This window comes from Dromiciops gliroides, chromosome 1, assembly GCF_019393635.1.
Source record: "Dromiciops gliroides isolate mDroGli1 chromosome 1, mDroGli1.pri, whole genome shotgun sequence".
In the NCBI taxonomy this organism is placed as follows: Eukaryota; Metazoa; Chordata; class Mammalia; order Microbiotheria; family Microbiotheriidae; genus Dromiciops; species Dromiciops gliroides.
In genome coordinates, this window is record NC_057861.1 from 652231665 (window position 1) to 652244626 (window position 12962).

The 12962-nt window shown below is 35.6% G+C and overlaps 1 protein-coding gene across 2 annotated transcripts in view; it reads right to left on the bottom strand.

Annotated features, from left to right (window-relative positions):
- Positions 1-1351: 1351 nt before the first annotated feature.
- TTC39B (tetratricopeptide repeat domain 39B) overlaps positions 1352-12962 on the bottom strand; it is a 142242-nt gene continuing 130631 nt past the window's right edge. For both annotated transcript variants that reach the window (XM_043962534.1, XM_043962543.1), the window contains one exon: positions 1352-9806. In XM_043962534.1, the coding sequence (XP_043818469.1) occupies positions 9710-9806 (97 nt within the window). In that variant the 3' untranslated portion in view covers positions 1352-9709. The remainder of the gene's footprint in view (positions 9807-12962) is intronic.

Below are 12962 nucleotides of genomic sequence, written 5' to 3' on the forward strand. Positions count from 1 at the left end.
AATTTCTAATATAGTAAATATGGATAGATATAACCCACATAAACAAAAAACTTTTGGGTGGGCCCTTCAACAATTTTTCAGAGCATAAAGGGGTCCCAAGACCAAAGGGTTTGAGAACTCCTGCACTAGATGGTCCAGTTTGCTTCTTGGGCAGAGAAGCAGGTCAAACATAATCAGGTGGTAGGTCCTTTTAACATCAGTTATACAGAAACTTAAGTGAAAGGAACATAGAGATGCAGAACTGTAAGATACCTTAGAAGCCATAAAATCTAATCCCCTCATTTTACAGATAAGGAAACCAAGGCCAAAGATATTAGGGTGTTGGGTTTGATGACCTCTGAGGTGTCCTCCTGCTTAAAATTAATAATTTGGTGACTCGCCGAAGGTCACACAAGTAGTACGTAGCAGAGCTGATATTTGAACCATCAGTTCACTCCAAATTCAATGTTCTTCCCAATGCATCACACTAATTACCATTCCCTTTGTTAGTGTGCCTGATAGGCCTATGGGACTGGAAATGAAAAAATCTGAAAACCAGAGAAGGCTCCTAGAAATTTCGACCCATAATACAAAAACAGAAATGAAAAGTAAAAAGCAAGTTTATACCTTTGAAGATGAGATGGTTTATTAGATGCTTTAAAAATACAGCTTTGTGTGATATGGTTTTTAAGTATCTCAATGTTAAAAAATCAAACCAAAGGAAACTGTTGTCTTCATCTCAAAGGTCAGAGCCCGTATAAGTATTTGCTTACAAATGACAGAGAACATGAAACACAAAATACTCTGAGAAGAATATAGGCTTAAATAGTATAGAATAGATTCACTTTAAATATTAAAAATATCTGAGGTTCATATTTTTCTTTTCTGGATTACAGATCATAGAAAATATTCATATCTGTAAACTTTTTTTGGTTGCTGGATTCCTCTCCTATTTCATCAACAAAGGATGTTACTAATTTATACTAACATTCGTCTTCCACAGACCTCAAACATCTTCAATTTCTTAATCTATTTTGCTCAGCAAAACTGTAGTCTCTGGGGTTCAGAGAAATAGGAGAGAGAAGAGGAGGAGAGTGGGAGGGATAAGAGATCGACATTTGTCTAACATAACATTTCATTATAAAGTGCATCCATGTGACTTTAATGATTCATCAGCAAAGAACTTAAGCGCACACAGCAGCCTGTTATATAAACTCCATGTGGTGTCACACGGTTCCTGTTATTCTTCCATCTAGATTTTTATTTTAGTATATTCATTCAGAGAATGCAATGGCAAAGAATAAAAATATGGCTTGACAAAACTCTCAAAAATCTCTCATCCTCAAGTTAGAACACTGGTTTAAAAAACAAATAAACCACGAACAAGAACAAATAACCAGTTCATGAAATATCAAAAAACATGCTTTAAAAAAGCATGTCAGAATTTCCCAGGTAAAGATACTACAAAAATAACTGAAGAAAATACTTTTACTCTGAAAATGAATTGCAATTAACAAAAAAATACTTTTCACTTAGAAGTTTTGCCTCTAAGTGGGCTCTAGCAATTTACATCCAGAAGTCTCAAAGTGCTCTATGAGCATTAGCAAATGAAGATTCAAAACACTGGCATACAAGTGAGTCATTTGGTATTCATTAAGGTGCTAGGATACCATCTGTCAATGAAAGGGGGAAAGTGGTACAAAAAATAAACCTAGATATAAAAATATCACCTAAAACATTGAAAGAATACAGCATCTTGTTAGAAATCTACTGATTTTTCTGGATAGCACAGATCAGTGAAACATTCACATGAACTTTCCTTCTGCAAATCTTATTTGTAAAGAGGACTGAAAAGCTCCTGGAAGCCTTTAAATTTCTAGAATTATACAATATTTAAAATTACATATGCCATCATCTCTTTTCATGTAAACCAGTTTCTTAAAGAAGCAGCACACTGATAAGTAAAATCTAACTGACAGCTATGGAGGATAAATCATTAAGAAAAACATGGTATTATAATAAACATTTTTCTAAATCTATTGAACCAAACATTGCCATGTAGACATTTGGCTCCATTAAAGAATTTTTTTAAGTTATAGCTATAATGTTTGCATTATTTCCAATGTAGATTATCTCATTACATGCAAATTAGGCAGACCTTCCTTCATTTCAAAGGACAATATAATTTTCTCTAAATGTTGAATTATCTAACTTTATACTTAATTTTCCAACTATGCTAAAGTTTAATTCCTCCATCTGCCATTAATTTACTAATAATTACTGAGTAGTGAATTAATAGCTCTTGAAAAGACATCAAATTTCCTCTAGCTCTCATATTTCAAGTGAGGTATGTCTAATAATTATTTTGGAAAAGGCAAACTATGTATTACTGAGAAAAATTTATTTCATAAAGCTTGGCATTAAGATGCCTTTACTTCTACTAAAGCACACAATTTATAAGCATTCTTTGAAATCTAAACATAATAAGCCTGCTGCTTTGATTTTCCTAGTATACAAGGCTGTTAAGTATTATTTTGTAGAATAGAAGTAAATTTGCAGACTGTAAACACAATGAAAAGGACTACTGGAATTTCTCAGAGAAGGGTTTTGCCTTACTCTGATGATAGGTTTATATAGTCAATCTAGACAATACCTAACACATGCTCTACCCACCAAATCAGCAGTGACCCTAGGGTCAGCAGTTGTTTGCTGCTGTTACAGAAAAACAGAAATAAGAGCTCTGGAAGAGAATTCAAGAGATCATCTAGTCCAGGTCCCTGTTTTCAGAAGAATGTCTAAACCCTCCACGGATGGTCTGGATTTCTAAACCTCTGGAGATGGACAATTAGACTTTTCCTATGTCTCTGTGAATTAAATAATGATAAACATAAAAATTAATTTTCCATACTCCAAATTCTTACAAATCATTATCTCTCAATCTTTCCTCCAGTAATTTAAAAACAAAAAAATAACTTCTCACATTTCTACAGAACCCAGGAATTTATGAAGCACTTTTCTCACAACTCTCTACCCATAGGGCAGGTAATAATAAATCCTAATCCTGGAAAAAAACAAAGTTTAACTACAAGAATGAAAGGCAAAAGTATTGAAAGGCATTTCCTTTCCCACCCACCAACTTTTTTGTGGTGGTAGGAGCAGAAATGAAAGAGGGTGGTATAATATACACATGCTTGTCTAAAAAGACACTATAATGAAATTATATATGAAATTTGGAAAAATCAAAATTTGGGGTGGAACTTAACTTTTTTGAAGTTCAGAATTAAATACTGGTTTGTTTACTTTTTGCATGTTGATACGTCAAAGATTTGTCCAAAGAGGAAAAGCCACATTCTAAATGATATTTATGCATAACATTTAGCCACCATGCACAAGCACAAAAGCTGATAACAAAGAACAGCAAAATACATGAAATTCTTATTTTAAGTATAGTCTACCAAATTATTCTATTTTGACTACAGCATAAAAATATTTGCAGAGGATAGATTAACTTCAAGACTGGCACAAAAATGCTGAGAATCCAAAATTAACAAATTAATACACCCCCCAAATCTATTGAAATGCTTTTTTTTAATCTTAGAGATCATTTTGCCTCTCCTCCTTTGAAAGGTTAATAAAATAGAAATAACTTGACACTTTTCAGTCCTTTCACTCTATCACTTAGTGCTGCCAACTCCATTTCACAAGTGAGCCAATCAGTTCCGTAAACTAAACTATAGATGATAGCATACTTTTAAATTCCACTGCTACTTATAACCAGAGTCACTTTAGTCAATTCCCTTTCCTTTTCTAGGGCTCAGTTTCTTCCTCTGTAAAAGGTAGGGGTTAACCTAGACAATGCCTAAATCTTATGATCCTAGCTCATTAATATTAGTGAGTGACTTGGGCTAATAATTATTAGCATAGGTCATAATCATGATGGTCAGTCACTGCCAAATAACCATTTAAAAGACATTTAAATACTCTGAAGATACTATAACACTGGCCCAGGAGTTCATGTAAAACATGAAATTACGGTAAATGGGAACAATTAGGTTATGATGGCATCCATTTAGCAATTCTGGTAAATGAACTTCAGCAAAGGGTTCCTAAGTGAAGGCTTGTTATAGTGATCTCCACACAACAGGTTATATTATAGTGAAATTCCAGTTTACATGGTTTGGTTGGTGTTCTTTTTTAGTCCTATTCCCAAATGGTGAAAATTTGCCATTGAGAAAATCAAACTTCCCCTAATCCACAGAAAAATGAGGATAAAAACAAATCTCCCAAGAGTGAATTTAATTGGTCAGTGGCATTTATAAACTGGGAGTAAGAAGGCAAGAACAAATGGAAAATACACGAGCACAGGACACATCACTTAAAAGAGGAAAAACAAGCAATACGAATTCAGTCTGAAGCAAAATGGACTGGGTGCAAAACACTAGGAGACATCTAGTGATCTCATCTAGTGGTCAACACAGTAAAGGTATGAAACACTCAGCTGTAGCAGCTGGAACCAGATTAAAATGTAATTAGGAAATGGTTAATGAAATAAAAATACAATAGAACATAGAAAGTGTTCGTGTATTTTTCAAGTCAATATAAGGCCTCCAGGAATCCTTATGATGGTGTCTTAGACCCATTTCTACTTGAGTTTGACACCACTGGTCTACTGGAGCAGTACTGAGATAGAGTCCTCTAGTGCTGTACTTAAAAAAAAAAAACTACTGAGACAGAGACTGGAATACAGCGTAAACTAATCGTGAATTAATCCCCCTTCAGTAATTAGCACTAGTTGAACAATCTGAGATGCCACAGCCAAATTCTAAACAATTTCTAGAGAAGTGCTAAAAATCATTACTAATAGACAGGGTTTTTTAAAAAAAGCTAAATTAACAATTTTTATTGTCTAGAGAAAATTAAGATGAAGTAAAATATAAAAAAAGACATTCAAGACACATGAAGTTACTGTTAATGTTAACAGTGACTGTCTGCTCTGCTTTATCTGAGGACAAAACACAAGCACAGATCAAACCATCCCTGAATACATATGGATCAAACAATAAAAAACTTCTTGACCATACCAAAGAGAGTAAGAGCCTTCTTCTGAAGAAGTGTTAAAGGAGTAACCAGTCCTCTAATAGAGACCATACTAAATTCTGTCCAAAACCAGGGGTATTGACTAGATGTCTTAAGAGCTCTTCCAGGCTTTATGGTTCATGAAATATTAAGTATTATCAAGTACCAAAAGAATACATTGTAACCGTATTAGACTTTTACCTGGAATAAACAGCATAGACAGGTAAATTCAAGTAAAAATTAATGAGCATAATTCCAAGACAATCTCAAATTTTGTCAGGAAGAAACTATTTTTATATGAATGAGTAAAGTCATTAACTTATACATATAATACAGACATCGAGATTAATTTGAAAAGGAAAAGGTACACAGTGCTCCAAAAATGAACAATTTTGACTATCCATATGAGCCATAATACTACTGTCAGAAGATAACTTCTAAATTTATAAAAAAAATCTCCATCAGAGAGAACTTTTCCCTAGAATACCTTTCCCCTTGAAGCAATAGCTCCCACCATCATAACCAATTGAAGATTGTTAAACCCACAAAAAAACCATGCAAGATTAGGAATGTGAAAGTTGATAGATAATTTTTCATTAGTTATTAAGTATTAATGGACAGTTTCCCTGTAAAAATATTTAAAAGAATACAACTTCTTGGTATCTATACTTAGAAATCATTCTGCTGCCCTGTCATCAAAAAAGGAAGGTAGACCCTACAAGTTCTCAAACATATTGATAAAACATCCTGTAGAATCACAAGTCTTGACCAACATGGCTCTCATTTAAAACACAGTGTGATGAATAGATGGTTTCGCAAACTTCCCTGTAAATAAAAGAGGGGATTGATATTCAAGTCAATTCACCCATTTATTATGCTCTTACTATGTTCAAATCACTGATAAAGGCCTTGGGGGTTTTACAAAGATCAATAAAGCATGAGTCCCTGCCCCCAAGGAGCTCACAGTTTAACTGGGACAGTAAGACTTAGACACATATGAACAAAATACAAGAGATGAAATACCAACAAAGGGCAATGAAAGATATGCAGAAGAATAAGTGGAACCTGAACTTCTTTCTTTGAAGTGGAATTTGATCTGGGTTTTGAGGATGGGTAAACTTTCAATAGGATGAGAACAGGGATTTGGGGGCAGGTAAAGGCATAACAAATGGTAGAAACACACACATTCATATGGTGCTTTAAGGTATATACAAAACGTTTTCCTCCTAACATCCCTGCAAAGGAGTCAAAGGCAAAGGCAACAAGTTTGGGCAACAAGGAAGAACATCAAGTATGTGAGATAAGGCTGAAAAGGTAGGTTGCAGACTTGTGGAGTTTTTTGAATATCAAGATAAGGAGTCTAGACTTTATTCAGAAGACAGTGGGAACCCAATTATGGCTTCTGAGTAGGAGAGTGAAAACAGCATCAGTACTGTACATTAGAAAGAGTACTCTGGAACAGGTGTGTAGGATAGATAAGAAATTAGAGACAAGGAGATGAATAAGAATATCATGGAAATAATCTAGGCAAGATAGAGATAAGAGGCTGTACTAGGATAAGGAGGATGGGAATAAAGAGTAAGAGTCAGATATGTGAATTATTTCACCAGCTAAGAGGATTTGTGAAATGATTCAATAGGGGGATAGATGTTTGGAAGAGCAAGGAGTCAAAGTAATACCTAAATTATAAGTTTGAGTTATAGGGAGAACAGTGGTGCAGTGAACAGAAATGGAGATATTAAGAAGTACAGATTCAAGCAAGATGGAAAAGTAAGTTTTGGACATAAATTTGAGATATGACCTGGGCAATGTGGTAAAGACAGTTAAAGATTAAGTCTGAATATTTAAAATTGAGAGTCGTCTATACAATGGTAATTATGGTGACAACTAGTCACAGAAGTAAAAGAGAATCCCCAAAGGAGAGACTACAGAGAGAGAAGAGGACTATGGGTGACAGTCTTAGGGAATTCCTGTATCTAGGAGGTAGGAAAAGGAAGAGTCTGTGAAAGAGAAGCACGAGAGTACAGTGTCATGGAAGAGAAGAAGGGAAAAAGTTTTAAGGAGAGGTAGTCAACAATGGCAAAAGTGGCAAAGGTGTCAGGGAGAATATAGTTAGAGAAAAGGCCATGGGATCTGATAGTTATGAAATTCATTGTTGACCCCTAAGATAATAGTTTCAGTCAACACAAGTGGAAGCCTCACTGCTGGATTTGAGGAATAACTGGTTGAGTGAGCAAGGAGAAGCAACTGGTATAGACTATTACTCTCAGAAGAAACTGGTGCCTTATAAAAAGTTGGTGCTTAACAAATATTCGAAGACTGAATGAATGAACCATATTAAGGCCTCTCAAATGAATTCTGGCAGATTTATCCATATTGCTTAGCATTTTAGAAAATAAACTAAAAGCTGAAGGTAAATATGAACATCAATTACTTTGGACTTATCAGATTTTTTAAAAATGTGCTTGGCAATTTAGAAATAAAACAGTTTCTATAAAGAACAACATGGGATTTACCATTGGCTGTTTGTCTTTTTTTTTTTTTTGAGAGAGAGAGAGAGAGAGAGAGAGAACTTTTTATTGACTCTGCAGTTCTGAATTTTGCCTGTAAATGATGAACAGGGGTGCTCAGTTAAAAATGATGCAACTGGGAGCAGCTAGGTGGCCCAGTGGATAAAGCACTGGCCCTGGATTCATGAGGACCTAAGTTCAAATCCGGCCTCAGACACTTGACACGTACTAGCTGTGTGACCCTAGGCAAGTCACTTAACCCTCATTACCCAGGAAAAAAAAAGACGCAATCAAAACAATTCCAAGCAATGGCATAAAAAAGTTTTGTTTTAAACAATGCCATCGAAGAAAAGTAGCTACAAACATGTAAAATATTGGATTTATCCGACTTTTCCAAGCTAATTAACAGAGTTGAATTTTTTAAATTATTTTTTCTGAATTGCTTTCTTCTGTGATAAGATACAGAAAATGTCCTTATATGAGTATGCTAATGAAAATTTATTATCATGGTATTTTAAGTGTCCCCATTACATATCATATACCTTCTGAGCATGAGTTAATAATAACTAGGAACAGGAGAATTAATTTTTGTTCCCTACCTGTATTATTGTCTATTCCAATTTGGAGATGCTAAGGAGATATCTTCTAAATGAACAAAAAGGCAAATATCAAGCACTTAGCTGTGTACCAAGCATAATATATTTTTTAACTTGATTAGTTCTATGAGTGAATAGAAATATGTTTAAATTCTCACATCTTGCACTTCACAAAAGAATCACTTGGATCAGGCTAATAATCATGTGCCAATACCATCTCATAAAAGCGCATATTCTTTTACTTAAAATAATAAATGATACTTCACAATATAAATAAAAGAACCCTGCTACATACATGAACTAGCTAACCTTCTCTGATGTGGCCATTAGCCGCTGGTATTTGGTCCTAAGCCAGAATTACCCCTCTCCTCAAAAAAAAAAAGTGGTGGCAATTGTTAAATATGATGTACTTTAAAGCTATAATTTTCAAATATTTGAAATTCCATGTCTTATGTATTTTGATATCAGCTATTTTTGAAAACTTAATATTAATTTAAGTGTGTCATGACTATAATTTTGTAAAGGACTGAACATATTACTAATGTGTATAAATATAACTTTTAAAAATTAAGAACAATGAGAGATCATAAAATCAGACACTGATCACCAAAACATAATGAGCTATATAAAGATAGAACTATACTTTGTAAGCAATGTTAATTGTGCTTTGCTTCCTGATGAGGGGGAAAAAACAATCAAGACATACTTTTAGTCCTTCCTTTCTCACTACTGAATGCCCAAGAGCTCCATGGCCTTCCTTTTCAAATTGTTAGAGGAACACACATGCTCTGGGAAATACAAATGATTTCGATACATTCAAGGACATCTCTGTCTCTCAAAAAAAAAATAAAAGGTTGCTTCCTCTTATCAGATGGAAGAAAAAGGCAACACTTTGGTTTCAGTTCAAGTGAGGGAATGCCTTTAAGCCTATAAAATCAATGCAAGAACTGTTCCTGTCTGTCGCTAGTTTTGTACCATATTCTTCAGAAGGATATACCTATAATCAACTTTATATTTCTGGATGAAGGTGATTTTTATTTTTGTATTAAAAGTAAAATATCAGGTTATAAAATCTTCATGGAGACTAACTAGCTGATAGGAGACAGCTCTAGAACCCAAAAGGTATGGAAATAGCATAGCACAGAAACACAATCTCCCCTGAATCCTATAGCTTTGATCCAGGATCATAAGATTTCATCCTGCTACTTCAACAATATCAATCTGTACATAGTAAAAAAAATCACCTAAAATAGACTTTATTGCACCCACCTCGATTCAACTCTAACATTCAGCTTCTTCTTGTGAGACAAAACAAAGACTTTCTAATAACATACTGAACAAAGCTAGGAGTAAATTCCATAGGAAAACATGGAAACAAAACAACATCAAAACAGAGACAGATGAAAGAAAACATTGACAATAAAAATCAATTTGCTTTCTCCCTCTCTCTCATGTACATGATCACTTATCTAAGTTAATACAAGAACTTCTCTTGACTAGAAGTTCCGGCCAGTTTAGAAAACTCTTCCATCAGTGCTGTGGTTTCCATCAAGGAGTAGAAGCAGGAGAGCCTTTCAAACTGCTGAGGGCGGCATGGATCCTAAAGTGAAGCCTGGACTCCATGGAATAATCTTTGTAGTTGGTTCTAAAAGGCAATAAGAACAAACTGTCAACAGGAAATTAGAGTCCCCCACACTCTGACAAGGCTTCTTTTTGAACTTGGGTTCTTTTCTCTACCAAGCCCAGTTCATGAACAATACTAAGTATATAAACTATTCCTAAAGTGTCAACTCCCTAATTTAGTTTGAGAAATCTAGGGCAGACTAGCTCTTTAAACATATCACAGGATCAAAACAAACAAACCAACATTAAATTGGCATAAATCATTGTGGTAACTGTTAAAATTGTATTCTAAGAAATGACAGGCTGCATTTTAATTCAGGCAGCTGGGTGGCACAGTGGATAGAATGCCGGGCCTGGAATCAGGAAGACTTATATTCCTGGCCTCAGATAGTTCTTAGCCATGTGACCCTGGGTAAGTCGCTTAACCCTGTTTGCTTCAGTTTTCCTCATCTGTAAAATGAGCTGGAGAAGAAAATGGTAAACCATTCCACTATCTTTGCCAAGAAAACCCCAAATGTGGTCATGAAGAGTCAGATATGACTGAAACAAAAGAACACTACCAACAATTCCAATTCATCTAAATCCAGAACATTTTTTGCTCAATGCCTACTATGGAAAATGCTCAGTGGTAGATCTTTAGCATCAAATGAAATAATGAAATAGTTTCTTTCATCAAGTAATTCTATCCTAACTCCCAGAATATAGCAAATAACTTCAGCTATTCATTAGGTGCTCTCACTTTTCTGCTTTAACCAGCTAACAGTCACCCAAAAAGAAAAAAAGGAGTTTGTACCCAGTAATATCAAAAGAGGCAGGAAGAGGAAGGAATATTTTTCAAATATTCTAGACAATAATCCTCCTGTTCCTGACCACAACAGTTCCCACTTCCAAATTACCGTATTTTTTGACTGGAAGGGGACTTAGAAATCTCCTAGTCCAACGCCCTTCTCACCAATTCATCCCTCATATAAACCAGATTTATCTTGTTTACCAACGTAATTCCACTTCTCAAAAAATCTTCATGGGCTTCCCCCTGGGGAAAGTTCTAACTCTCTTCTCTGTCATTTAAAGCTTTCACAATCTGTCACCACACTCCCTTTGCAGTCTTAAGTTACTCTCCTCAGCACACTCTCCAGGGAAATTGGAGACTCCCAGAATGCTCTGAGTTGTGTCCCTGGGGCATTCTCCCTCCCTTTGCTGGCTTACTGCATCCCTACTCTTCAGGCCTACCTGCAAAAAAACCTTCCCTGTTGCCCCATATTGGTAATGGCCATCCAGCACTCCCCACCCCTTGGACCTGCCATTGGTATTTCCCACTCCTCCCCCACCCAGGACTCTGAGCACAGGAGGAGCTTCAGCAAGGAGATGCCCTTCCTTATTATCCAAGCCCCCTACTTGAAGGGGATGACATAATGTTAAGAAATAACAGAGAGAAAATGGAAAGACACTTCCTGCTTTGCTTCTATTTAAGTGGCAAGGCATATACACCACAGTGCCCTGAAGACAGTACCCACCTGATAAATGTAGGCTGTGTGGTTGAACTGAGGGAAAATAATCTTCAAATTGGAAAGAGTAAAACAAAAATTAAGGACAAAAAAGGTGTGGGGCTGTCTTGGGGCATCATCATGGCCTATGTGACTACACTTGAATTCAGGACTGCTAGACTTTGGTCCAGGCTGTCATTAAACTAGCTGTGTAACCAGGAGAAAGTCACTCAGAATTTCTGGGTCACAGTTTCCCAAGAGAATTTTAAGTCACTTAAAAATGTCTTTTTACTCCCCAGTGCCTTGTACAGTGCTTGGTGAGTAGCAGGTGCTTAATAAATGACTCCTGAATTTACTTGAGTTTCAAGTTTCTCATCTATGAAAAAGGTGAGTTTTATCTACATGGTCTCAAAGGCTTCTTCTGCATCAGAAATTCTGATTGCATGTTTTTATAATACTAAGAGAATCTTATTCATCTAAATTACTTTAAATATCCTAGTCTAAATGAATCAAATCCAATGCACTAAAATGATCTTTAGATATTTCAACTATCATATCAATAGTGATTTTTAAGGAATTATAAAGTCTGGAAGTCCCATAGGATCTGAAATGGCCAAATTTCCTAATTTTTTAAAGAGGGCAGATAGATTTTTCCAAACTATGGACCAGTGGCCTAGAAATTCATTTCCACCAAAATTCTACAATGCATTGTTTAAAAAATTAATTGTGAGGGGCAGCTAGGTGGCGCAGTGGATAGAGCACCAGCCCTGGAGTCAGGAGAACCTGAATTCAAATCCGGCCTCAGACACATAACACTTACTAGCTGTGTGACCCTAGGCAAGTCACTTAACCCCAATTGCCTCACTAAAAAAAAAAAAATTAATTGTGAGCATTTATAAAACTAGCCATGATAATCAGGCATCAACATAGGTTCAATAAGACAAACTCATGACATTTCCTTTAGGCAGTGTGGGAGAGAGGACAGAAGTCTAGATTGGTAGTTAAAGTTGGTTCTAATCCCAATTATGACACTAGCATTGTGACCATGGCCAAGTCACATAACATTTCTAAGCCTCGGGTACCTTTCTAAGATATATCTACTAAATTACAGACAAGTTGTGATTTGTGATAGCTTGACTAGTAGATCAGGTAAATGATAGAGTTAAGGAACTTGACAATATATGCTGTGTGACTATAGTAACTGTCTTAGCATCTGAATTTAAGCCAGACATTTATGCAGGCTGAATGTGAGCATAATCAGTAGATTCACAGCTGGCTAAATGACTGTAAAAACTGTTAATTAATATGGACTAATGACTACTATCTGGTGATATGTCTTCAATGGTAGTCCACCAAGACTCTGCCCTCATTTATGTTTGTTTTAACATCTTTACCAATGCCTGGGATATAGACATAACTGGCATGCTTATCAAATCTATGAATGGCAGGAAACTAGGGATAACAGTAAACATGGTAGATGCCAGGATCTGGATTTGAAAAGATCCTAATATCCTAGAGCAATGGGATAAATTGTATGTGATTAAATTTAGTAAGGATAGACCAAAAATCTTTGAGCTATGTTTAAGAAAATCAACTATACAAGTAGAATGGTAGTTGGGGATGGGGGGAGTTACAGATAGAAGGAAGGTTGGTGTGGGCATCTGATAGAGCTATTCTTTCCACCATCTTCCTTA